Genomic DNA, 27,618 nt, shown 5'->3' with positions numbered 1-27,618 from the left:
CTTACAAATGATGAGAAATTCAAAATAACAAAAGTGATTTTTCTTCTTTCTTTGTTACTGTGTGCAAAAGTCAAAACAAGACCAGAAGTCTACTGCTTTATTATTCATGTTTTATTTCCATGTATCCTTTTCTAAGACAATCGCATCAATAACATTACTATTTGCTCCAACGTGGTTTGCTTTGAAGTAGTTTGAATTCTAAGTCATCATCACGAGTAGCATCAGCACAAAGTCTAAAAAGTGAGTCTCATTCAAGTGAGGTGGTCTACAAAAATACATCCAGGCAGAATTTATTTTCCTCCACAAGTGAAGGTCGAAATCTTTTCCTCGCTTGGGAGTCCCAATATTTTTGAACATCCCTTGTGAAATGAAGATGATGGAATTTTATTTTCTTGCAATCGAGTGGCCAGTTTGAAATGTAAAGTGGGGATGGGAAAGGACCACAGCTGGGTGTCGCGCTACATGGCGGCTTGCACAGCTGAGGCTCGTTTGGAAATGTTAACAATCGTTCACTCATTCTCTACTCTGACTTTGACTGTATTCATTATTTGTGCCACGGAGTGAATGAGCATAGCCAATGACTTGAAAGTCTTTGAAAATGGCAACTAGAACAACAGCTGCAAGGGCAAGGCCGCCGGGTGGGGGGGCGCCAGGAGGGCCGGGTGGTGTTGACTCAGCATGGGGTGAAAATCCGTCGCCAGGGGATACGGTGCATCCAGGAGATGGATGGCGGGCGAGGCCAAGAAAGATGGCGGAGGCGGCGGATTCAGCCCTAGGGGCTGGGGGGCCAAAGCCGGCAGCAGGTAAGAAGGGAGCGGCAGTGGCGGGGGCAGGAGGGAGACGTGGTGCTGGATGACGGTGCGATGGAAAGAGAAGGAGGAAGCTGACGGCGGTAAGAAGACAGGAGCTTGGAGGCGGAGGCACCCCGGTGGGAGCCCAAGGGGGAAACGTGGACTCTTATCTGGGGGGACGGGATCCGCCGTCCGGACCTCCCGACACCTCCTGCCGCCATGCTCGTCCTTCGCCTTGTCCTCACCACGCTGGCCGCCCTCGCTGGGAGCTGCTTTGGGCTCTGAAAGGGGGGCGTCAGTGACTTGAGCATTGACGGAGTCACGACACAGATGGTACCCGTAAGGTGCAACACAGGTAGAACTAAACGATTGGCTCTCCTGATACACTCGAACCCGAAGCCTCTCCGGTGACACGTGCCTCGGATTTGTCTCCTGGCTGCTGAGTTGGCGTTTGATGACGTCATCATGAGCAGCGTCCTCGGGAGGCGTGTCCACAACTTTGACGTCGACAGACTGGACGGCGTTGGCGTTAGCATCCTGACATAAGTGAGTTGTCCTGTCAGGGGAGAAGTGGCTTGGATTCATCTCCTTACTGCTTGCTTCACTTGTTGAGTCCAAAGTTGTTCCCAAACCAAAGCCTATGACTCTTTTGGTTTGTTTTGGTTCTCCTTTGTGTTTCTTCCCAGTGCAGGTTTGCGGACACTCTGTGCCCTTCCTCTTGTCGCCTCTCATTTCCTGTGCTAGATCTTTGCCGGCGAGTGTCGCGTTTGCGCATGCTGACGGAACGCTCGGCTGCCTTTCTGTCTTTTGTGCCTCAAAGGTGCAAATACTTGGTGCGGCCGTTTGTCGGTGAGCGCACGCTGGGCTGTCAAAGGAAAGGGGGATGGGGCTAATCGCTGCATCGCACGCCGCTTGGGCGTCTGACGACGGCGCGAGATGGATTTGGCGCCGACCCGCTGCGTCTCGGCGGGGGGACAAGACGCTGCTAATCGTCGCCGCACACACTCTCGCCTCCTGAGCTTTTATCTCCCTCGGATTCCCGCGGCCCTTATCTTGCGGCCCTCGCTCGTCTCCGTCTCCATGTTTGTGCTCCGGCCCCGTGTCCGTGCCGGCGGGGTGGGCCGTAATTGCAGGACGGTGTGGTGTCTGAATAGCGGGGCTAATCGCGGCGTTACATGCTGCACCCCCACAGAGGAGCTTTGTGAGCGCGGGACCCCACCCGGAGGAGGATTGCTGGCACCGATGTGGGCCGGCGCCAGCCGCGTTCACCCGCTTCCGATTACACTTATTTGCGGAAAGAGGACATAATAGCACGTGGTTCTCGGTGAGCCACTGCTCCCGCCTCCCCCTCGGACTTTTTGCTGGGCCTTCGAGCGTCCGCCGCGCCGCTGGATGACTTAATAGCCGCTTTTTCTGGCTTTTCTCTGTTCCGCTGTCATCTCTCGCCATCTCATGGAGACCATTCATTATCTTCCTCTTCCTTTGCTCTTTCCTTTTCATCTCCTCTCTTCTTTTCCTTCTCCCCCTCTTCCTCAGCCCTCCCCTCTTCTTCCTCCTCCTCCTCAATCCACCTTTGCCTCGGCGCACCACTTGCAGGGGATTTCCCGCCTGTCCTCCTCCATTCTCATCTGGACTTTGATCTGACTCAGCCTGGCCTCCTCCCCCGCCGCTTTCCGGCTTCTGTCGGCGGCCGGCATGTTTGATCACTGACGGGCGCCCTGCTTCCCCGCTGCCGTCCGCGTGCGCTCGGAAGTCGTACAGCAGCGGGTTGACGCTGTAGGAGAGCGAGGGCGATGTCTTGGTGTAGCGGACCATCTCCGTGGGCCACAGCAGGACGCGGTTGCCCTGGCGACTCAGGACGGGACAGAAGGGTTCCTTGGGCCCACCCGGACGAGATCTCGGCGATTGTTTCGGACTCGGGTCTTTGGCTTGGTTCTCTAGTGCTGCTTGCTGGAGCTCAGCCAGAGTGGAACCATGTAGCTTTCCAACAAAATACGTTTTGTCAGCGGTTTCAAAGGCAGGACTTTGAGACTCCAAAAGTGGCGGCAGTGCTCTTGTCACGTGATCTTCAGCTGCAATCCCACTTCCATGGGCCGATTGGGTTCCAGTGCCGCTCTGACCAGTTCTTAGGGTTCCAATCCAACCATCGTCACAGTCTTGGGCGGTTCCAGCTCTACGTGCGCCGCCGTCTCGGGCTCCCGTCTCAATGTGATTGTCACCCGGGTCTTCAGCTCCAGTATCACGAGCAACGATGACTTGGGATCCATCTTGCTCTTGGGCTGCATTGCTGCATCTTGGAATGATTTGGACCACTGTCCCACGTTGACAAGCAACTTGGGCTCCAGTCTTGAGTCTACCGCCATTTAGGATGGCTCCAGTCCCAAGTCCATGAGTAACTGCAGCTTCAGTTCCACTCCGACCAGTCTTCTTAGCACTGGTTGTACCCCCTTCACTGTTTTGGGGTCCCATGACACTTATTAGTTGAACTCCAGTCCTATTTTGGCTGGCTTCAGTTGTAGTCAGAGTTTGACTACAGCCCTGGCCTCTCGCACCAGCTCCTGGCCCACCATCACTACCAGTTCTACTTGCAGCCCCATCTTCAGCTCTTGTCCCAGTTCCTCCAATTGTACTTGGACCGCTGGTCCGAGCTCTTATCCCACCTCCTACATTGACTCGGTCTCCTGCGGCGCTTTGGCCAGTTACTTGGGCTCCAGTAGCTTCACCACCATTGATTTGGACAGCTTCGGTTTCACACCCGCCACCACAAATTTGGGCTCTAAGCCCACTTGCACCTCCATCTTGGGCTTGTGTCCCATCTTCAGTCCTACTGCCAGCAGTGTTTTGGGCTCCTCTCCCACCTCCCACATGCACTTGGCGTCTGTTCCGATGGCGGTGGTTGCATAAAGACAGCGTGGCTTTCGTCTTGTCATCCAGCTCGCCGGTCAACCGTGTCGTCGAGATCTGCTTTCGAGCAACTTTGTCGTCCACTTGTTGCGTTGTCTCGTCGCCGTCTCGCGAGCTCCGCCCGGCTTGGATGAAGACAGCGGCCGACTGGTGCAGAAGAAGGCAGCTCCTTTTAGGCAGTGAGAAGCAAACCGGGCGCCCCCTGCTGGCGACGTAGCCTTTGTTTTCACTGTCAGCGGGGATGTTATTGGCTCTAATGGTGTCGCTTAAGAAACCGGGGGCCCAAGGGAGCTTGTTAAAGGCACCGCCTCGGCTCGTGTGGCCGTTTGTGCTCGTGATGTCGCCAGGCGTAATGGCGTGAGCGTTCCCTCGCTGGTACGGCCACCGCGTGTCGCTCAGGAGTCTGCTTCTCAGCGTGGCATCCATGGGAAGGAGCAGTGAGCTTTGAGGAGCTGTAGAGAAGAAAAACAAAGAGAGCTTACATGTCAGAAAAGGCGCAATGAATGTGAAGAGGAGCTACTGGGCAAGGATTCAGCAATGTTACTGCGAGGCTTCACATTTGTGGCTCATCGCGCATCACAACCTGATTTGTGAGCGTGGGACGTGCTTGGGAAGAAGAAATAAGCATGCTGATGAATGTCAGGCTTACTTCAACGTGTTTTTCTTTTCATCCGTTTGTGTCGCTCTGTTTTGCGCCTCCAGCATTGGTTTGCCGACTGCAGCGTTTACGGCCGACTTCTTCCTACACCTCCTTCTTTCTGTCCTTATTCCAACCGCCCCCTACGTTCTACATGCTCTTCCTCTTTCGTGTTGTCCTTCACCTCAATGCATTTCTTTCAAACAAAGTTTGTGAGGTGAACATTTTGCGCATTTGTGTGCTGGTGAGGTCTTTTTTGAAACACATGCTTTGTTTATTTTTTATTTTTTACCCACACAAATGAGTCAAAGAATTTTGCCTCAAATGTGAACAAAACAACCTCGGTGTCACTTTATGAGGTACACAATTTGAATAATATTCATTCAGTGCAGGAGTGGGAAACGTTTTCTTGTGATTCAATTTCCAACGATGTATCTCTTCTATAGTTTGTCTCAGTTTTTATACATCTGCTGTTTTCCCATAAAAACAATTAAAAAAAGCATTAACCCTCCCGGGCTGCTCGGCAACATATGTGTCAACATATGTGTCAGCCTATCAAAATAAAAGCACACACTATTATACACGTTTCCACACAGTTATTTAACTGCCACACTGCACTGGCATGCTTTTATTTTGAAGAACTGACTTTTGAACCGGCTATAGAGGCTTTGCAGTCACGTGGTTTTATCACGTGATTTTGTGTTATGCCGCCATCTTGGCGGTCAACTAGTCAGCTCGTTCCTACGTGTTTGTATGGATTGTCTGATTTCTGCGCTACGTTTTCACCGATTTCTTCCGAATTATGGCTGATTTGCTATCCAACGAAGTTAGGCATTTGGATGAAGACTCCAAGAAACGTCACAGAGAGAAGTTGAACCTTGTTGGCACAACGGATCCGTACCTTTTACCGAGAAGCATGCTAAAATCGCCCGAGCATTTTGCAACAGCCGACCTGCCTGAACGCTCATATCCAGATATTTATAATTACCTCGTCGATTTGTTTTGTAATGGCATTTCATAACTTGACATATTAAAAAACTGAATAGAGTGAAATCATTCAGATACTGTACCTGTCTGTTCAAGTTGCTACCATTTTTATTATTTGTTTATTTTTGCATGATGCCACATCTGATTGGCTTGAAACTTAACCAATAAATATAATTCAATATTTACATTGATAACGTTTTCAAGCATCATGAAAAAATAAACACAAAATAAAAACGGGGGGGTGAACTGAAGAAATCATCCCATTCCCTGCCTTGCTGCTCTTGCTGCCTTTCTAAAAATGCACCCAGCATTTTCAACAATCATATTTGTATCATCCCATATTGTATTATTTCACATTTTGTGAAACAAATCAGGGGTGAATAGTTTGTTTACATACCTGATATGAAGTCCTCATTGCATATCCTTGTGTAAATCGTAGGTTTCCATCGTTCACGACGAATATCCGCGCTCCATTTATCACGTTTTTTCATGTTCGCCGGAAATCTATAGAAGCTAAGATTTGGTTTATCGCCTCGTCTATTGCTACATCCAACAGCACAGCAGGTATCCGGCATTTTTAAGCTCAAATAGCAGCAGATATAACAAGAAAGCGTGTGTGAGTCGTTGACCGGCACTGAAAAGTTGACCGCCATGATGGCCGCCAAGCTAATGTGGGTAGCTTGATGACGTCAGCTGCAAAGCCTCTATTAAGGCCAATGTCGCCCTAAGTGTTGCCGATGCAAGCCATATTTATGATTGCCTTGATGCGGTGAAAGCTTTTGTGTTTGTCTTAATATTTTGGGTGAGCCGGAATTGGGTTGACACGATTTTCAGTGGAAAATAATGTTTTGGATTTTGTACGATTGAGACTTTCTGGAGGACAAGCGTGAGTGTGGTGAACTGACAAGTGCTTGATCAGTGATGGCCCGCTGATGAAGCAACGGCCTCCGTCAAGTATGGACGTGAGCCTAGTGGTTGAGGAGCACTTGCTTACCACTCGCCAGGGCGTCGTCGCCGTTGTGGACGTGGCTGTCGCTCCACTCCTCCATAGCAGTTGCCGGTTCCACCGCCACGGTGGTGGAGCGGAACATGGGGCCGCAACCTGGAGCGCTAACGGGAAGGCAGAGGAGGAGAGCAAAAGCCTCAAATCAATGTGGTCACGCCCGATCGGTTCTACGGCGGACGTGCCGAAATGCAACTTTCTCCTTTTTGGGATTGAACGCCACTTTGACCATGCAGCACGGCACTCTAGCGGCATGCACATCTGACCAGATCGGGTCTGAGTCTGGGATTGTGTACAGTTTTGCATATCTTTTCTGCACTTGTTTGGCTTTGTCATCCCGTGTTGCCAAAAAAATGCAAGTGAGCGAAATCAGCGAAAACACCAAATTGTTCCCAGGAAGTTGATTGCTCTAATTGCATCTTTGTGTATGTTTGTGATTGGGATCAATTGCATGTTTGGCTTGCAACTGCGAATGATTCGTACGAATGTTTGTGACTACAGTCCACGGATACGGATGTGATAGTCTTTGTGACAATGTGCTTTTTTCCCAGAACATGAAGTGTCGAGGCTGCGCCGTATTGTAGCGCAAAGCTCCTTTGAAATTCTTGCCTTCATGCATGGATTGAAAGGGGTTGATGTGGTCCCGAGGGCCCACTTTCTGGGAGAGGCTGGAGTTCTTGTCGCGTGGGCGTGCGCCGCTTGCAACTCGCAGCTCCGGGGGGGGGGGGGGCCTTCACGGCCGCTCGGATCATATTTATATCATGTTAAAAAAACATTAAATGTCTGCATAACTTAACTCTTAAGTGAAACCCATTGGCAAGGTTTTTATGGACGTATGTGATGTACTGATGTATTTTGAAAGTCTATTGATGCAAACATTGGCCGCGTACGTGGTTACAACCATACAAGTTTAGTCCGGCTTGCAAGTTGTACAGCGTATTCATTACGTGCGCACGTCAACAAAATGTTGAAGGTGAAACTCTTGTCAAGCGCTCACCAGTGCTCTTCTGCTTTGTCCTCATGACGGTGACGACCATGTTGCTGCTGCTGCCGTAGCGTCTTCCTCAGCGTGCGCTCCTCCCTGCGCCTCCTCTGCCTCCTGCAGGCCAATGCCCGGTAGAACTCGCGATGCTTCAGCTCCTTCAGGCGCTGAAATTGCATCGCTTGTATTAATTTGATGACATCATCATCATCATCATCATCATCATCACGCATGGCATCCATGATCTCATTCATGATCTCTTTTAGTATGTGTGTGGGGTGTGTAGTGGGTGGAACACACAAAAATAATAAGTGTGTATCTAATCGTGTGTGTGCACGCAGTAGTTTGTAAACGGCAAAGCCTTTATCCTCCCTGTGAAAGTGTGAGTGTGTGCGCAAGTGTCAGCTTTAGAGGAGTCCAGCTTAATTCCGGCACTGAGCGGTCTGCAGCGCCAAGATAGTGACACACGCTCGCAACAACAACAAGGAACACTAGATCATATTGCCTCATAAGGAGCATCAGAGAAAAAATAAAAAATAAAATACGCGCGCAAGCCATCTTTGAAGTGCTTGACTTGGACAAGAGGTGGCACATTGGCCCACTGGTTAGCACGTCAGCCTCACAGTTTGCAGGGTGTGGGTTCGATTCCACCTCCAGCCCGCCCTGTGTGGAGTTTGCATGTTCTCCCCGTGCCTGCATGATTTTTTTGCGATTGGCTGGCACCCAATTCAGGGTGTCCCCCGCCTAATGCGCTATGACAGCTGGGATAGGCTCCAGCACGCCCGCGACCCCCGAGAAGCGGTACAGATAATGGATGGATGGACTTGGAGAAGGTCAGTGATGTGTGCGTGTGTCTCCACAGATCATATTCATGTTATTTGTCTCAAAGTTTTCTCTCATTGACACGCAACACATATTCGAAGCAAAAGCTTTTTTTCCCCCTCAGTTCACTGAACATGTCTGATTTGAGGTTAGAACTTCAGTCTTAAAAGGAACTTGTACAATATCATAGACTTTTTTGGTTTATTTATTTGATGCATTTTATTCCAGACAGCCCAAGATGTTTGGCATAATATTTCAAATGGTCTATTTAATTTATTTTATGCAGGCCATTTGAAAAAATACTAAACAAAGGCAGCAGTTTTGCAGTGGTGTTTTGTTTTATTTTAATCCATATCTTAGCAAGCTAAACTGTGATAAATCCAGCGGTTCTATGTGGTGACAAAGGTCCATTTCATTGTGTGTTAAGTGCTGCATTTAACGCATACATGTGTTGCGCAAGATCCCAAACCTCAGCGAGCAGTGAGCTCCTTCCGTCTCCGGTATGGAACAAAAGACACCAAGGGATGGAGGCGGAAAGCAAAAAGCCAAGGCGGGAGGCGGCCCACCCACCCACTCACCCGCTCACTCACCTGCTTGTGGTGATGGTCGTAGGAGTTGATGTGGTTGTCAAACTGCTGGTGTCGCACGTATTGTTTGTCGCACAGCTCGCAGTAGAGACTGGAGGTGCCCTCCTCCTGCATACACACACACACACACACACACACACACACACACACACACGCACACAGACATTAGTCCGTGGTGAAATGCTGTCAGATTGTCGGTAATACACACACAAATGCTGTCCGTGAAGAATGGCTTCCTAAATAAATATTCATCACCATTTACGACGTTCGGGCTGTCACAAATTAATTTTGGACAAATGCGTTACCATGGTGACATATTTTGCACACAAACATGTCGCAAGCATGTCCTGTTGCATGAGCGTGTGCGCCATCTGCTGAGTGTGTTGGAGTACAAAGTGGCCGGGGCTTGTGGATAAACATCATAACTAAGGTGAAATGTGTAATCAATATTGATTACATTGGAGCTTTTCATTTGAGTGCATATGTGAATGACTGCGTCTCCGTGCCAGATGACCCCTTTAATCGCAACTATTGATCGACAATGTGAGTGTCTGAATGAATGCACGTTTACGCATACACACGCACAATATCTGCATTATCACAAACACACGCACGCGCACACACACACACACACACACTATCTGCGTGACTACATATCTCATACATATATCCACACACTCTAGTGTTACATACTCCCACACACACACTAATCACACACACACTAAAAAAAACGACTATTTATGACACACTTGATTCATACCTTTCACATGCACGCACCTGAAAAATGAGAGCAAATTATTATTATTAAAAAATGAAAATATTTCCCACAGCCATTTTAACGTTGTTTTCGGTGAGTACTAAAGTTTGCTCTGCGCCAACGACCGCTGTGGGAATCCAGCGTTCACTTGCTCGGACGCGACAGACAGAAGACTAAGAACGAAATTTGCCGCCGTCCTGCGTCCATTACCGCTGCAAAATCCCCCCCACCCCCGATGATTGCGCGAGTCGCCATAATTGCATTAAGTCCCGACTTATGAGGCACGATTACATGGGGTGGAGCAACATTAAGGAAGGACTTATGTGACATTATTCTATTAAACAGGCACCACAAAGACATCCTTCAATTAAAAAGACAAGCAAGCCATTTGCATGATTCCCTCCTGCTAGCTTGCATTAGCCGCTCGCCGCAATTAAAACCCTTTCGGGCCGCCATCAACTGTATGGATTGTTTTGTTTGGACCACAAGTGGATTGGCTTAAAGAAGAGCAGCACATGAAATGTTTTATTCCAGTTGAAACGGACTTCTTTTTAAATGGAGATAAGAGAGATAAAAGACAAGGCAATCCTTGTTCCTGCTAGATCAGCACTTTTCAGAAGACACCACAATTCATGTACACAAAGATGTGATAGGAGAGCAACTACTGTATTTTCAAGTACTTCATTCTTACAAGAAATGAGCCTGAGAGGATCCTCAAATGAGTCATTGATGTGGTTTAATGAGCAACGTTTGCTGCAATCCAGTTGAAAATTTCATAATCCATTCCAATGGAGTTTCCGGAACATTTCCGATCCAAGGCCGACTCTAAACGTTCACGCGCGTCGGATGTCTCAACTTTGTTTAAGAACTCGCTCAGCTTTTTTTGTTGTGCGCTTTGATGCGCCGTGTTAGCGCTTAGCGCTGCCTGGGCTTGTCCGTCGCTGCCAGAAAACAAAAGCGGGCCTCGGGATGAAGGAGTGCTAATGTTTTGTGCCCAATTAGCCGCGTGTGGAGTTGACTTCAAACTAACACGTTTCATCGAGCTCGTCAAAGGCCGCAACTCGTTCCCGTTTCCAAGCAGTGAGCTGCCCGACTCCAAAGTCTGAAAACTAGCGAAATACATTTGCAAGCCAAAAGAGCAAAATCATCACAGAGCGGAAGACTTTCTAACGAGAATAAAAACGTTGCTGCGCGACATTTGCGTCAAAGACCAAACGTGATGGGAGCGTCCGGCAGGGGGGACTGAGTCAACCTTGGCCAGCATATGGGCAGCAAAGCTGCCCCTCCCCCGGCCTTTACCCCACCCCCGGTCGGTCACAACCCCGCATCCTCGGGGGATGTGCATGCGTGTGTGCCAGAAATTGAACCGTAAAACCGGACGGGATTATGGCATTAATTCCAGCGCCTCCGCATCCAATAGACAAAATTAGAGCTCCTTTTCCATCCCGAATCAATGCGCCTGCAACTGCAAGTACGAGTAGGGTGAGGGTTGGAGAATGAGATGGGTACTTTCATCTCCAAATACATTGGCTGATGGAGACCTTAAGCGCTCTTGCGAATCCAGCTGCACACCGTCATAAACGCGCACGCTGGCACATTTGCCGGCGAGCATTTCATGGCTCATTGGCACGAGTGCGTCGGCGACACTGAGGCAAAGAAAGAAAATGTCACGAGAAGAGACGGGAGGAACGGTGGAGCATGTGAAAAGGAAAAAGAGCGCCGCCCTCAGGATGCAGCGAGCCAAACTTCCTCTGCCACCGCGTCTGGCCGCACAAAAGACAAGCATCCGCAATTCAGCAGTTTTCTCTTACATTTGAGGATGTTGGAAGAGAAAAACCTTTTTGAAAACCTGCGCTCCGCCACCGCAAAAAAATGAAGACGAGACGGCGGCCATATTGACATGAATTTTGCATCTCCATCCCGAGTGGACTGCATGTGCTGCGGCGCACACATGCACACTCTGCTCTCTTGAATTAAGATGAGACAAACACAGACTCACAGATTGTCGTAAATGTGATGAATCAATCAATATATAAATGAAATCACATGACTGAAGACATGAACGATGGACAGCTGTCAATCACATGTCAGCTGAACTCCTTTTCAGTGAGGTGGGGGAGCTTACGCCAATGAGTGACAGTGTTGCGCATGTCTGTGTGTGCAGCCAGATGGAGCGCACTCCAGTTCAACAGTCTTCTGATTAACACACACAAACACATGCACACGCACACACAGACTGCTATGAATGAATTGATTAAGCGTGGTGTCCCAAAATTTCTGTGCACCTGTTGCCTCACACCATCCATCGTTTCCTCTTTTTTTCTTCCAACTGATGCGAGTACGAGGAAGTACGTTCTTTGGAGATAAAAAAAAAATCCATTTAAGTCAATGACAGCAAATGAAAACAAAGACTGAGATTTTGACACAGATGGCCACGTGTGCAACTGCCGCGGCACAGCGCTAGCAACTGCAGGGGACCATTTGCTCGATGTCCGATTTGGTTTTTTTGCCGTCAGTATCGCCACCATGCTGTTACAGGCCCGATACCTGCGGCCCGATACCTGCGGCCCGATACCTGCGGCCCGATACCTGCGGCCCAATACCTGCGGCCCGATACCTGCGGCCCGTCCCTCGACACATTATGTTTTTGTCGCTCTCATGTTGCTGCTTTAGTTTCCTCGCTATTATTTCGATGCTTTGATTGCTATCGTTTCATGGGTATTGCTTTCTCGCTATTCAACTTGCTTTTATTTTGGTGATTTTCATTCCTTCGCAATTGTTCAGTCGATTGCTGTTTTCTGGCTATCAATTTCCTGCTCAGATTCTTGTGCGCGCATGGGAGCGTGTTATGGAGTGACTTGTTCGGGCCTGACGTCCCCTCGTGGAATTCCGCCGGCAGGGTTTATCCTTACAAATACACACCGGATATGACAACAAAGTGTCGACTTAGTTGGGATTTGACCTCACACACACAAACGTTACAAAGACACGCTCAAGCAGCACGCCTTTCTCATTATCATGCAGAGCAGCAGCGCTCGCATTGATTTTCACTCTGTCTTAAACGTGGCATGCGTGCATGCGCTTCGCGGTCAGCTTGGCAAAGGCTCTCTGGGCTGAGTCAAGATTATGGCTGTGAGATTTTTCACTTTGTTTATCCCCTCCCCCCTCTCTCTTTTTGTTAAATCTCTCCCCTGTCTCTTTCAATGTCTTTTTCAAGTCTGCCTCTCTTCCTGCTCACTCCAACATTCTGCAAAGAGACCCCTGGACCACCAGGAAGGGGCCAACGCACGTGAGGTCAAAGGCCTGCAGTTTCACCCAACTCGGGTGGCACACATAGCTTGAGTTCAGCTCAGTTTAACAAACCTGTTTTGTATATGTCCGTTCGCCGATGAGGGCGGAGCAGGTGACACACGTGCCAACATGGCGGGCATATTCCCAGTGACAAATGAAACGTGCAAGCTGAGCTCTATCACACCTGCTCGCTGCTTAACTCATTTCTCCTCCAGCCGGCCGCCCTCCCATACATCTTCGTACTTCTCTGGCCTCCATCGCTCATTTTTCCGCCATGTTGCGCCCTCCCAAGCGTCCCCCCTCCCCGCCTTTCCATCCCTCCCAACTTGTCATCTATCTCCGACTTCTCCGCATGCATCCGCGCTCCCGTCCCGCCGTCTCCCTCGTATCTATTTCACTCTCAGTGGGGGAATCGTTTAGAGGAGATGACCACGTGCACACATGCACGTGCACGCACACCGAAGTGTCTAAACTATTAAGTGCAACTGGTGGTGTTGCTTTGGGAGTGAAAATCTTAAGAGTGATGGGAGAAGGTGTGTGTGTGGGGGTCGGGGCGGGCCGGGGTTGGCTGGGGGAGGGGGGGCAAGGCTGAGGTGCAGGAAACAAGAATGAAACACAGGAGCAAGCAAAGCCGGCGAAAAGCAATCCTGTTGGAGCTGATAGATTTCTGTGACAACAATGTTATCTCGCGACACACACACACGCACACACACACACAGGCACGCACACACACACACACACACACACACACACACACACAATCACGCAAGAAGGAAAACACACACACACAGGCAGGGAGGAGCACGGACTATAGGAGGAGGTACGGAGGTACATAAGAGCACACGCTCGAAACAAATCTGACCAACACAAAACACGCAGATGCACAAACTCACTCCAACCAAAGCCCAAAGATACAAAACACCCGCATGCTAAGATCGGCAAGAAAAACAGTCAGAAACTCACAAAAATGAACGCACACATACATGGTCACTGTTTTAACGCCAGCATGCGTCTTTGCGTATAAGTCTGACATGATTACATTTAACTGGTAAGACTTCACACCGCCTTATACAGACGCAAGTAAGATCAGACTTGTTTGCTTCTTCATAAGCTTCGCAGGCGCCATTGATGCTAATCCGTGCAAAGCACTTTGTGTTGCGTCTTCCTGCGCAAATTAACTATGATTGATCGACTCTTCTTTTGGTAATTGGCTATTGTTCTGATATTGACATTGTTCTTATGTTGATCTTACAAGGGCCGGTTTCTTTAGCACTTAACACTTTACTATGTTTCAAACATCTATTTGCAAGCTGGATGGATTGACTGACTGATCGATCATGCCTAAAAAAAAATAAAGAAATAATAATACAAGCAAGCGCAGAATGCCATGGCAACTGGTGTGCGAAAAGATTGACATCATCACACATACACTTTTTTTCTTTTTGCTTTCCTGAATAAATGTGCCCTTTGTCTGTGTGAAGCCGTCACAATTGGATTTGTTTTTTCACAGCTTCCGTGGCCTTTACATCACACAAACACACACACACGCACGCACGCACACACACACTCTCACACACACAGGTTCCTCGTGTAAGGCCAATTCATTTTACCACAAGTGGCGCCCGATTGGATCTGCTCTGAGTTCCATTACAGCTCACCTTGACCGACCTTAAGGTGCCCCAAAGCACCCCTGACATGCACACACGCAGATATGTGTGTGTGTGCGTGTGTGTGTATGTATATATATATATATATATATATACACATATACATATACGTATAAATACACATACATATACGTATATACATGCATACATACATACACATATGTACGTATATATATATACATACATGCATACATACATACACATATGTATATATACGTACATACATACTGTATATTCATATTCACACATAATCTCACTAGAGGCTCACTATGAAAAGAAGCGCACATAGGCAGACTCCCATACAATTTACTGCAAGCAAGGTTTACCCCATCCATGTCACATGCATGCATGTGCATAAAATTCCCCCCCCCCATCTCGCACACACAAACAAACGTACCCCAGAACAGAGTCTGACAAGTCAGGTTATGGTCAATTCAAGCAAAGACGCATACGCACAAGGTCAGACAACGTGTCAGCTTCGAGTCAACCGCAGATGCACGAAGAGAGTGTGGCCTATTTGAGACAGGTTAGGTCATAGTGACATCAGACACACGCAGCACGCAGCACACACGCACAGAAAAAAGCGAGACAAAGAGAGTGTTATTGATTGTGTGTAAGCTTATCTGGATGGGATCATCGGTATTGATGGTCAGAGAGGGTCGGGCCGATCGATATGATCTGCTGCTGCGCTGTCATTAGAAGTGCTGACGCCACACCAAGCAAACACACACAGCACACACAGGGCGCCGGTGGCTCGCGTGCACGCGCGTGTGCATGCGCATGTTTAACGCAGGGTAAGATAACCGCCATGACCTTTCGTGGCCGCAGACACCACTTGGTTATCTTTGACGTCGTTCGTGTACGTTTCCTTTGACACAACACAAGTCACAATTTCACTAATAGACACACACACATGCAACACTCTCATTCATTCATCTGTTTAGTCACAACCAAAAAGCTTTTTTTTTTTAGAATTGATATATGTAACTACTAACTCACCAACAAACTAGTAACTAACTAAAGATCGAGCAAATGTTTTCAGAACAAAGAGCTGAAGCAGAGCTACCAGAGCTCTTTTCCAGTTAGATTTTGACTTCAGTCTACCCCCAAAAAATTCAAATTTATCCTAAGATGACAATACATTCTCTGAAAAATATTTTCCTTACGTTTATGTTTTTAATACATTTTGACCTCTATCTCATTCCTTTGTTACAATATTTTAAGATTCTCTTCATAAAACTTTCTTGAAAAAAAACTAACAAATTAATTTCAATGTTTGTCATAAATTTACCATTTAAATCCCCTAAAACCATTCCTAACAAAGGAAGATTATAAACACTTTCGTTAAAATTGTTAACATTTTCACCATAGTTAAATATTGCAAAATTAGACTTCAATCTCGTTGTCTTTTTGTCAACTGTTTTTTCTCTAAAGAAAAATTAAATTTCCTTGCAATAGTTTTGTCCAAAAATATTTTAGAGCGAATCTAATTGTCATTCCACTTTTATCGCAGAAAAATGTTTCAAACCAAACATATGAATCCAAATTAACTGTCATGTTCTCATAATGATGTCATTCCGTTTTAGACGTGCGGAACAGGACGCACTGTTTGTGACCACTTGTCATTTCCTCATTTCATCCCAATTTGTCATCACTTTTCAGCGCAGGTAAATAAAAACAAAGTGCTCACTTCCACTGTTGTGGCTTGAATGAAACTATTTTTTCCCTTTCGGGAGGATTAAAAAAAAAAAGTGCACATGCGGAGCACCGTGATTGCTTCTGTCTGATATTGACACAACCTTTCGGCTGATTGCTCGTGAAGCTGTGAAGTAGCCTCAAGAGGCTTGTTTTGAACTCAGGAAAAAACTGCACACGTGTCGGAATGGCTGGTACGAGATGGCCTACCTAATCTTGTGACCGTCACCAGCTGTTGTCCGCTAACGTGTCACTCGTGTGTGTAAGTGTGTGTGTGTGTGTATCACTGACATTCTTGAGTTGACATCTGTTTTGCTGCCCGTGGCCTTATTTACATGCGAGTGGGACGCGCGTCATACCCGTCATTTAAATTGAACACAAAACTAAATCAGACATTGGTACCGAATGTGGCTTGTGCAAATACATCCACAGTGTAAACCCGCCCTTTGAGGAGCCACGTATGTCTTTTTGCCGGGGGCGGGGGGTGTTTGGACGAGGAAGGGAGGGAGGACGGGATCTTGGCCCAAAGACAAGAGCCGCCAGGCCGGCCACGCTCGCCTCCAGTAGAGCGCGCATCCTTGGCCTTCTGTTTCACTTCCTCTTCAAGTCACTGAGCTCTCCACGTGGGTGCGTGCGTGCCTGTGAGCCATCCAGATGGAGATGGCTGAATAATGGCCGGATTGTTGTTGTTTTTAGGATGATCTGATGCTTGTTTTTACTGCTCACTAAAGCGAGACTGAACAGGGGAGCACGGTGACAAGAGGAGGGGGAGCTAAGCGCTAAGGCGAGCATGGGTGCAATCAAAGCGGAGAAGAATGAGGAGCCGATTGAAGGAGAGACGAGGCGATGAAGAAGAAAGGCGGCCTGCTGATTGCGCAGTATCAACGCGCACGAAATCAAATGAAATGACAACAAGAAAGGCAAAGAGGGAAAAGTCCCCAGGGGAGACGAATGAGAAGAAAAGGCAAAATAACACAATAACAAGTCTTTCCTGGAGCGTCTTCGAAGTTTCAAGCAGGCAAACGTGTCCAGCAGATGACGCTGTGGTAAAAAAAAATGACAATATTATTCCAAGTTTTTAATGTTGACTTTGGTCATCATGACGGTGTTTGGAGAGCTCCAAAAACCATCATGATGACCAAAGTCAACATTAAAAACTACCGTGAAATACATACGTGCAAGTCTTAGAGACATGTTTTGGTTTTTGACGGTTTTTCTGAACCCATACTGTGCCCCTCCGTTACGAGTGCACAATTTTTAAGAAAATTGGCTTCCCCTCTGTTGGTCATTGTTTTTTTTGTATGTTTAAATATTGTGTCGTGGGACAACCTGAACCGACAACAAAAAAGAGTAGCTCCTCCTATTACACCAAAACCTCTATAAATATATATATATATATATATACATACACACACGCACGCACGCACGCACACACACACATAAATGTAAATGAAACCTGTAATGAGCATAACATGGCTCTAGTTGAATAAATGACCAATGAAGCAAACTTGTCTCATTTCCTGCAGTGCAACGCTTGGGAAAACCAATGAAATGAAACAATGGCTTCAAGTAAAAAAAGAAAAAGGAAGCAGCGAGGCAGCAGGCTAACAAACGTTAGTGTGGGTAAACTTGCGTCTCACTCTGCGTCTCGTCCATCTGCTTGCATTTCCGACGTCACCATCGCACCTGGCGACCATCCATCTCCCCTCTGCCCCCCTCCGCCCCCAGTACCGCCCACCTCATTGGCAGGGTTCACCCGAGTCGCGATGACGCCCCCTCAACGCTGCCAGCTCGCTACCCCACAGTTGCCATGGCGATGGGGGAGCTACATAAATATATACTTTAGCATGCAGCACTCCACAACTCATTAAGAACATCTTAAGAGGGAAAATCATTCTCTGGATGGAGAGGGGGGGCTCTTTGTTTTTAAAGGGCCACGGCGGCTCTTGCAGTAGAGTTGGCATGTAGGATAAGTGTCATTTCCATTCCGGCAAATCCAGGAAGAATTCCTTGTAAGCATACGTACATGTTGAACTGGCTGCTGTTGAGCGCGATATACTTACTCCAGAGTTTTTTGGGGTTTTTTTTGTTTTACAAGCAAGCCCGTGACACAGCAACAGTGATAGCATTGAAAACGCTTTAAGCCTGATGCAAAACAACGGCCGCAAAAACTGATCAACTAAGCGGGAACAACCCGGATGATAAAGTCTGCCAACTGGGGAAAAACTGCAGCACACTTCATTTTGCTTGGACAAGCAAAATACAGAGAGAAAACTACCCAAATGGATTCGGCGAAACCCGATTTTGCAACTTTAAACACGACATCAGCAAGGCGAGTTTTGGCTGCTGCTGCCGAGGGGAACGAGAGGCCACCTTGGCAGCAGCTCGTTTCCTCATTCATGTTTTTGAAATGCCAGGAACAAATGAGCCAAACATTTGGATGGTTCGTTGGATCGAAGGGCTGACTTCTTAACCTGTATGTGACTGCGGTTTGCAGAGAAGAAAAGAGCTGTCGCTACAGCATTTACACTCCCAAGATCAAGACAACTTATAGCACTAATATAAAGCCTAAAGTCACTTTGAATTTGTCTGAGTGCAGCTAAAAAAGCTCTTAGGCAGCGTTGGCCTGGTCAGTTTTCCACTAAGACTGATAGCGCACAAACGAGCTGCCGTTACCGTGGAAACTTCCAAAAAGGCGACATCTGAAAGTGAAGACTTAGAGTAACGTGTTGACGTGTAAACACGCTTCGCACGCTTCCCTCTGAGGGTCAACGTGAGAAAACTCTTCATCTTCCGTAGGATGACATAAATAAGCCACATGGGTCAGCTGGGCACTCGCACTGTGTCACGAGAGGACACACACACACACAAACACACACACACACACACACGTAACGCATACCCACACGGAGCTGTGGGCAGCAGATGGCTCCTCAGTCATGGCTGATGTTTCACACATCCACAGAGTTCCTGCCACATGCGCGCTCGTCATGTCGCATGCAGTACACACGCACGCACGCACACACACAAAACTATAACTAGAATTTTGCACACGTCTATTACAGTAACAACATAGACAACAACACACAAACGACACACAAAGACTGCACGAACATGTATGGTAATAACTACACACGTACACTAATACCACTAATACCTATCACAGGTACACACACAAACAATCTAACAGCAGATACCAACGACACACACGTAATCAAACACTCTTATGGCTGTTAAAAAAAATGTTTCAAAGCCCATTTGGTATCAGAAAAAAAACATTATCGACAAGTGGAAAAATGAGCTAAAATCTGTTTCTTGTGTAAAAACCCTGAACAATATTGACACATGATGCAGAGAAAGCGGCACTACAGTATTTGCCTTGACTGGGATGGACGTTGCCGCGGTAACGTGTCCGCCAGGCTGGCCGATGTTGGGAAAAGGTGTGAAAAATTCCCATGGCCACGCACAAGCTCCATTTGGATGCGTCTTTCCTGTGAAAAGTTTTGGCTCATGAGTCAGGTTGACGCTGCTGGCGCTTTTCAAAGCGAGAAAACTCATCAACACTTTGACAGTCATTAAGATTGAAACGACACCATTCGACAAGCAGCCATGCTTGCTAGCTTGGATGCTAATCCATCTAAATAGCAAAGCCAACCGGCTCAGGGAAGCAACCCTTTCAAGTGATAAAAGTGTCTCGCACAATTGCTCACGCTGTGGGCGTTCTTTCCAAATTTGAATGATTCTAAATATGGCCAAGGATATATAAAAGAAGGCTTAGAAATGGTGTCATCTAAATGCGCTGAAACCACGCCCCACTCAACTGTCAATTAAATACCTCCACTATGACCCGCGAAAATTGAGGCGATTTCATCTAGCATCGCAACATTACGTACATATTTGAGCCACCATAATGCACCTGGCAGAAAAACTCTTATGGCTAACAAAAAAAAAACTAACAACCTCAAGTTGGATTTAAAAAAAAAAATCTAAATTCAATAACGTGCGTGGACTCTTAGGGGACAGCCACATGAAAAGTCCCACTACAAAAGTCAGACTTTTTATTTTTTTTCTAAATGTCCCATAGCATTCCTTTTGCCTCCTCTCAGTGACGAGCGCAAACTCACGAGCAACACCGAGGTGCCCTCAGGCTGGCAGGTGACAATAGTGAAAAAAGGACAATTCTATGGTTTGCAGTTATTACACATTATCAGCAATTACCTTCAAACATGCAAACAAATCCAAATTAGAAATCCAATCGTCCAACGTGAGCCGACCAAATGTAGCTCTGATGCCTTACAGAAGGAAAGAAAGGACAGCAGCGTCCATTTGAGGTGAATGTTGCCATTTTGTTATGGGTGACCACGTGCTGTCGGTCACTGCGCTAATCTTCGACATATTAGCGGGAATGTGCACTCAAGGTCAAGATGCGTACTCTCGCTTGCTGTCTCATTTTGGGCTCTTTAAAATGTGCCGAACGTTCGTCAGGAAGGAGATCGGAACATCTCCGATCAGAGGACCTTCCTGGGCAAAGTCCATTTGAGGATTCTGATCGTGTCTGAAAGGGGCTGACTTTGGCTGCTGATGGAGGTCTGGAGAAATAATCCAAAGCCACATTTGAGAATTAATGCAGCGTTTCTCAACTTTGTTCACTTATCTTGCATCCCTTGGGCCCAGAAATGGTTCGGTCAAAGATAATTTAATCCTAATACTTATCATCATATTTTATCAGAACTATTAAGACCCAAACAACATTTATTTTTTCAGGCATTGCGATATCTTGCAGAAAAAAATAACTGATTAATCAGCTGATTACATATATACATATATATACATATATATATATACATATTATATATACATACACACAAAAACATATATATATATACACGTATATATATATATGTATATATATATATATTATATATATATATCGCAGACATTGCATTTTAATGTGCATGTGAATTGATGGAGAAGAAAGACTTCTCTGTCTTTTACTTCCTGCCGGACGGAACACCGTTTATTCTTTCATGAAAAAGTGAGACCATGTCGGGCATCTAAATAGAAAATCGCTTTCAGAGCGACAGAGGGAAATTGGCGGCAAACCCAGCGACCTGTCACGGCACAGTGGTTGGGAATCACCGAGCCAATGTATATGAAAGATGATCTCCTTTTTCTTTCTTTTGTGCTGCGCAAACACATCACATCTCAGCGGCTTACTTTGAGGCGTGTCGCTTTCACGCCGTTTCATCAGAAGGCCGCCCGCGCCGACTGAGATAAAATTAGTCGTCGTGCGCACAAGGATGCGAGGTGACTGGCAGCCGTCGTGTGCGCTTGTTTGCCAATTAACTCTCTGAGTATATATAGCGCACTATTCCGGGAAGAGGTGACGGACGCGCCCGCCGTTTCAAAACACTCATTATTGCTTCATTTTCTTTGACAACTTGTTCGCATTATTACTTTGACGCATTTTGCTGGAGAACTCGTGTGACAGTGTTGTTGTTGTTTTTATAAAAAAATAAAATAAAAACACTGATTAATGACAAAAAGTTTGATTCGAGCCACTTGGAGGGAGAGCTTGCACGTTTCAAACCGCCAACCAGATTTGACTGTGGCCGGACTTCACGGGAGCTTCTGAGCAAGGCCACGCCAAAAGTTGTAACGTCGTCAAAGTCGCAACAACGACCCCTGTTCGGCCCTGTCATCAAAGACAGGTGCTATGGGCCGAGCCGGGGCGGCCCGGAGACCGGGATTCCGAGCCGCCGCGGCCCGGAGACCGGGATTCCGAGCCGCCGCCTGTGCCGCCGGTGAGCCAACGGAGCGCTTAGCTTAGCGTGGCCTCCCCGCCCCCACGCCATCTGCCTCCCTGCGCCTCCAGTCAATTAAGCAAATGGAAGCAGCAATTAATTAACTGTGCAAACACTTTGATTAAAGAGCTGACAATCAAGTTGCTGGGAGGGGCATAGTGACGCTGATGTGGACCTAAAGACTCAGTGACTGTCACACGGGAATTCACGTCACCTAGCACAGCTTGGAGGTCCACTAAATGACTCGCAGTGAATTATTGACAAAGCGTTTGAAAAAGTGCAACTCAACTGGAAACAAGATTAAATCTTGTAAATCAAGGCAAAATATGCTTGTTGTGTCTGCCGACATCGTTCTTCTTCTGAGGCATTTCTTGTTAAGCGCATTTTGCTTGCTTCAAGCATTTTTTCCTGTATTGCAACATCGGCAATTCTCATTTATTTGTGCGATAAAGGAACGACTTGCTCATATACAATGTTAAAGATTTTTAGCCTATTAGCATATTGGCCAAGCCTTTTCTTTCTCACTGTCAAAATATCAATTAAAAATGGAAACAATTAGACAATTGCGACGAGGCTAACAATAGTGAGCATTCTTTGTAGTTGGGTATGCCCGCTTTGCCTACTAGTGGTAACAGTGTTGGCTAACTAAAGCCGTTAAGGTCGTGTCGTGGCCTGGCAAGGAGAGCCGGCCATCGATGCACTTTGGGTTGTCTATCGACCACTCGCAAGGATATACCGGAGGCCCCTACTCACACCCAGTCGCCAGGGCCGGACAGGGAGATTTTTTCAGGCCAGGAGTCAGTTATGTAACCAGGCCACCCTGGCCTTGCCCACACGTGCATGTTCACACCCTCACTTAAATGCATGGGCACACACAAACACACAATCATTATTTGGGTTTTGTTGTGGGTGGTACTGGAAAAACAAATCAAAATCTCTAGAATGAGGGCGAGCAAAATAATCAAAAGGTCTCTCTGAGTCTGTCTGTCTGTCTGTGTCCTGAGTTGGCCTTTCCCTTGCACTGCTCCCTGGACTTGTCTTGCCAGTATATAAAAGTGTCAGAACAACCAGCATAATAATTATATTATCAACAATAACACATTTAATCAATATCAAAAGAATGATATGGTTAAATATATGCTTTTTTCCGCCCAAATGTTTCATGCATAGTCATGGCCTATTCAATCCCATGCATTGATAGATGACTATCTGTTCTTTACCTGTCAGCTGCTCTGAGCTAGTACTGGGCCTACTGTCTGAAGCACCAAAACTAGCAATATTTCCACCTTTGTATAGGAAACAGACATATATTTTAGGATTAATTTAGCCAGGGCCAGTTACAAAGTTTAGAGGAATGTGCATGTAAGAAAGAATAACAAATGACTCTTCAACTTACAAAATCAACTAGAACTAAATCTAACAATAAATCAGCAGAGGGACAGCCTTATTACATGGCAGCGGCACATATGCACACGACACATGCAAACTGGCATGCATACACGCGCGGGCACACACACAGTTTTTAATGGCACCGTGTGGGGGGCTGAATAAATCCGTAACTTTTCTGCATTTGGCCGCGCCCTCCTCCAGCGCCTTTCTTTTTTGTCTCTCTCCCTCTCTGCACCGCCTTTCCTCTTCTTTTTACCACATTCGAAGTCCATTATCCTCACTCGCACCGCTCGCTCGCTCCATAGCAGCCGGCACCTGACATACGTAACACACCCCTTCCTCCACACACGCTCTCAGGTGTGTGGTTGATACGGACTGTGTGCGCGGGTGTTAATTGATATAAACCAGTCGTCTTTCCCTCCGCACATGCTCCTGGCCTGAGTGGCCTGGCCCGTCTCTCTGATAGGCGCGCCGCCGCACCGGCAGTCTTAAAAAAAAAAAAAAAAAAAAACAGAGGGAAGCAGGCCAGCAGGCCAATCCTAGGCCGGCACTTCGGGAATACTCCCGGTTCTCCCTATGGTCAGTCCGGGTGTGCCTGTCACTCACACGCACACTAAGCCGCCAACCCGACTCCAGCACCCGATGATATTCATTAAGCAATGTTCAAGACTTGAACACAACAGTGGTTGCAACTCAGAAAAAAAATTCCTTGAGTTTCCTTGATTCTGTTTTTTTACAGTACAGTGCTCTTTGTTGTTTTTTTATTTTGCAGTTGAAACTCTAAGTGAATATTTCACAAGTGAGATTTTCCGGCCTTCCAATCTTGTTCAAGCTATAAGGATTGAAGGAGTGAATAATGTTGAATACTAAAGTGTATTGAGTATTAGGTCGTACTGGGCTGTTCGGCCCAGCGTCGGTGGAGTACAGGTGGCCCGACCCGGCGGGCCACTGTTGTCGTCAAACGGGTTTGAAAAAGGTGCCTTACCGTTTTGTTGCTTTGGTGTCCGCCAGCTCCAATTGGTCCTCGGAACACCCCTTTGATGCTCCTGAGCTGTCCGTCACGCAGGTGGGTGGAGCTGATCACGATGTAGTAGCACGCCATCGGAAGCTCCTGGCAGACTTTGCCGGACTTGCGCTGGGAGCGGAAGGCGTCCTTGTTGCTCCTACTTGAGGGCAACCAAACACACACACAAAAAGAGAGTTTATTCCCTCTTGCTGCCGCTTCTGCTGATGAATTGTCTTTCTCCTGCTAGTTTCTCTTCCAATATTTCACTGGTCTCATGTCCTAAATGCCTCTCTTCTTGCCGCTGGCTGCGCGCCGCATCTTTCTTTAGTAGGTTTCTCCCAAATGTTGCCCCCAACTCGCCCCGTTTGTCTGCTCCAATCTCGGCTCCCACTCCTCCTCCTTCTGCACTTTTGCTGCTGTGTCCCGTCAGCGTGGGCTCGGAGACGAAGAAGTAGAAGCGGCGGGCGGCAGCACTGCCAGCGCGCCGCTGGCGCCGCTGCGTTCTACGGGGCAGTTTCCTGCGAGACGCTGCGGTGGCACGTGTGGAGCGGAGCGGCCGAGCTGAGCTTTGGCTGCGCGGCCGGCAGAGTGCTTTGCTCCTCACTTACCCGCCGTTACCATCTGCCCTTTTAACGCATGGAGTGCTGACGCTTGCTCTCGCTCTCTCTCACTCTCTCTCACTCCCCCCCCTCCACCTTAATCATCTCCGGCTCCGGTTCTCCCTCCTCCTCCTCCTCCTCAGCCAAAGGAGACAAGCTCCACCTACCGGCGAGCAGGGAAGCGGCGTGGAGAAGTTCTCTCATTCTACCCCCATTGAGAATTAAGGTCCATGGACGGCTCTTTGTCCTGCTCACTGGGACAGCTTTTAGTACACTCATTGCTAGTCAGGCAAAATGCACTCGCTGACATTTGCGTGCCGCTATAGTTTTGCCTTCAGATATGAGTTTTTTTAGAGACCAGACTTTTTTTTTTCTTTGACTTGCAAACACAAATTCAAGATACGAGTACTGTATGGCGACAGTGAACTTAAGCAAGCAGAGAATGGAAGATACGTCAGAAAAGAGATTTTCACAATGTGTATTTAAAAAAGAAAATAACATTGCCTCTGCTAGCTTAATGCTAAGACACAATGGAAAACATAATTGACAGGCTAACCAAACTAGCACCGATGTCCCTTTAAACCTCAAAGTGGAGCAACGATAATATAACACTCACAGGCATATATTCTTCATCCTCTACAAAGGAGGCCAAGCAGGGTTAGTGAAAAAATGCGGCAAATGGCTTGCTCCATCTGACACCCGCAAGGCTTGAGCCGTAACAGTTTTTTTTTCTTTTTACTGGAAGCCACGAGGCATCCTCCAATGGTTTATGATAAGGAACATTCTGCAGGAGATGAGTGTGTATCCCGCCGAGTTTGCCCGCCAGATCTGTTGGGATACAATAAGATGCACAATGTGTCACCAATTACAATTCCTCACGTCCAAAATTGCATGACTCAAAAAAACGATTCAGCGGGATTATCCCGTGGTGCATTCCTCCCTGGCCTGCTCGTTAACATAAAGAAAAGGGGAGCACAGACGGTTGTGCTTGATGTTTGTTTTCACAAAAAGCTCGTTTGCTCCACATTTTAACCAGCCAACGTGTTGATACATAATTGGTTCAAATATTTTGGGTGTCACCAGGTTAACACCCAAAAGCTGAAGATGGTCCTAATAAAAGCAGTTGGAAGCAGATGGGCAGCAACTCCTTCCCAAACACGAAAACCGCACGGACTCTGGCGGTCTGCTTCGCGCTTGGTTTTGCTAAAGTGTATTGTGGGAAATGATTGGCGGCAGGAGACCCTTTGCCTCCTCTCCGTGACCGCCGACGCAACCACTTTGTAGCCGCAGCTGAGAGTTGAAAGCCGCGCAATCCTTCTAAACCTAACGGGAACTTTCTGAAAGCAACCAATAGAAGCGCAAATTGCTCTTTGGATGCCGGCTCTCACCGACCTTTTGCCAAGACAACATTAATACGCACTCAGTGGCCACAACATTAGGAACACGAGGCGTCCATTTCCTATGGCGCTGAGCGCTGTTAGGCTGATGACCGAGGTGGAGCCCACCCCGCCTGATGGAGCCGGAGGACGAGTACACGCCTGACCATACGGCCAATTACGATTCTGAAATATCTGATAAGTGAACTTGAAAAACTACGTGACATAAGTTTGATTGGCAAGTGCCACTTGACTCACGCAAATAGAAGCAGATGCTTGGCTCGCCGTCTCCATTGTGCTAAGCAGAAGGCGTTTTCCATCTCCTCAACTTCTCAAGGTCATCTCCATCTCACCGAGTGTGCCCGATGCTACGATGAGGACTCCCACTGGCAAAAACAAAGCACATTAAAAGCACGTCAAGGTTTCAATTCAAGATGACTACAAGCATCTTTCACTTCTCTGCCTTTTTTCCAGCTCGATTGCACTCAAGGGCCAAATTGAAGAATGAAGCAATAATAATCAAAACATTTTAATGGGAAAATGATGTCGTCTCACTAACTGAATTAGAATATTTGTTTGTATAGAGAACTGTTTATTTTTATATGCAACAAATCTGGGGGGGGTTGCAACATTTGCGCAGGGAGTATGGCCGTGGCAGGAGTGTCGGGACCAGACCCCCCCCCCGGAGAATCTCTTTCTTTCTCTGGTGCACTGAGCAAATATTGCTGCAGAGCGTTGAGGAAAATAAAGGCCACTCTAAGCGGCTTATCTGATGAATTCCCCTCCCATGATCCACTGCTGTAATAATAAGCTTAAAAACCTCCCTTAAGCGCCGCTGGATTCATTTAACAAATGCAAATGTCGCCTGTTTAAGTCCTTGCTGGGGTCGCTATTTATTTACTCTTTGATTCAAATAAAGGCGCACATTATGTAAGCAGTGAACATATGTTTGCAGATATGCACTTTGCCAGCGTTGTGCGCATTAAACGAAAGCCTGCTTTATTTAATAATACATCACACGCACACTGGGAGCAATAAGAGAACTCACGACGGCGGAGTGGCAAGCCTGAAGAGAAAAAAATGAAAATGTTGTATCTCCGCAAGAGGATGGGATGTTTTGCTGCTTTGTGATAATAAGTGTGTGAACTCTGACACGCTCTGCTGGACCATGAGATGGTCCAACACGTGGGATGGATAAGACTTAAGTGTTTGCACTGGAAGATCCTCTGGCATTTTGCCGCAATACAACACGAGGGAAAAAAGAAAACATTCACATACTGCACTTAGGAAGCATAGTAAGGCCGGTCTTAATGATTCCTGA

At 47.2% G+C, this 27,618-nt stretch overlaps 1 protein-coding gene and 1 long non-coding RNA gene across 4 annotated transcripts; both read right to left on the bottom strand.

The window, feature by feature from the left end:
- Positions 1-30: 30 nt before the first annotated feature.
- Positions 31-24,950, bottom strand: LOC119134882. Of its 3 annotated transcripts, none has more exons than XM_037272073.1 (6): positions 24,590-24,950; positions 24,302-24,482; positions 8,717-8,821; positions 7,320-7,471; positions 6,314-6,429; positions 31-4,147 (listed from the first exon to the last, which is right to left on the bottom strand). In XM_037272073.1, exons 2-6 carry the CDS (start codon positions 24,416-24,418, stop codon positions 606-608), a joined length of 4,032 nt encoding a protein of 1,343 aa, XP_037127968.1. In that variant the 5' UTR covers positions 24,419-24,482; positions 24,590-24,950; the 3' UTR covers positions 31-605. The 3 variants fall into 3 exon arrangements, with proteins under 3 accessions (XP_037127968.1, XP_037127969.1, XP_037127967.1); XM_037272074.1 differs by having other exon boundaries at positions 24,302-24,479; XM_037272072.1 differs by having other exon boundaries at positions 24,302-24,950.
- Positions 11,972-14,243, bottom strand: LOC119134997. Its single transcript, XR_005100474.1, has 2 exons — positions 12,088-14,243; positions 11,972-12,017 (listed from the first exon to the last, which is right to left on the bottom strand). It is a non-coding gene; the product is annotated as an uncharacterized LOC119134997 (long non-coding RNA).
- Positions 24,951-27,618: the final 2,668 nt, after the last annotated feature.

Source organism: Syngnathus acus, chromosome 15 (assembly GCF_901709675.1).
Source record: "Syngnathus acus chromosome 15, fSynAcu1.2, whole genome shotgun sequence".
Taxonomy (NCBI): domain Eukaryota; kingdom Metazoa; phylum Chordata; class Actinopteri; order Syngnathiformes; family Syngnathidae; genus Syngnathus; species Syngnathus acus.
The sequence above is the reverse complement of the archived record's forward strand: the minus strand, read 5'-3'. Positions and strand labels throughout refer to the sequence as shown.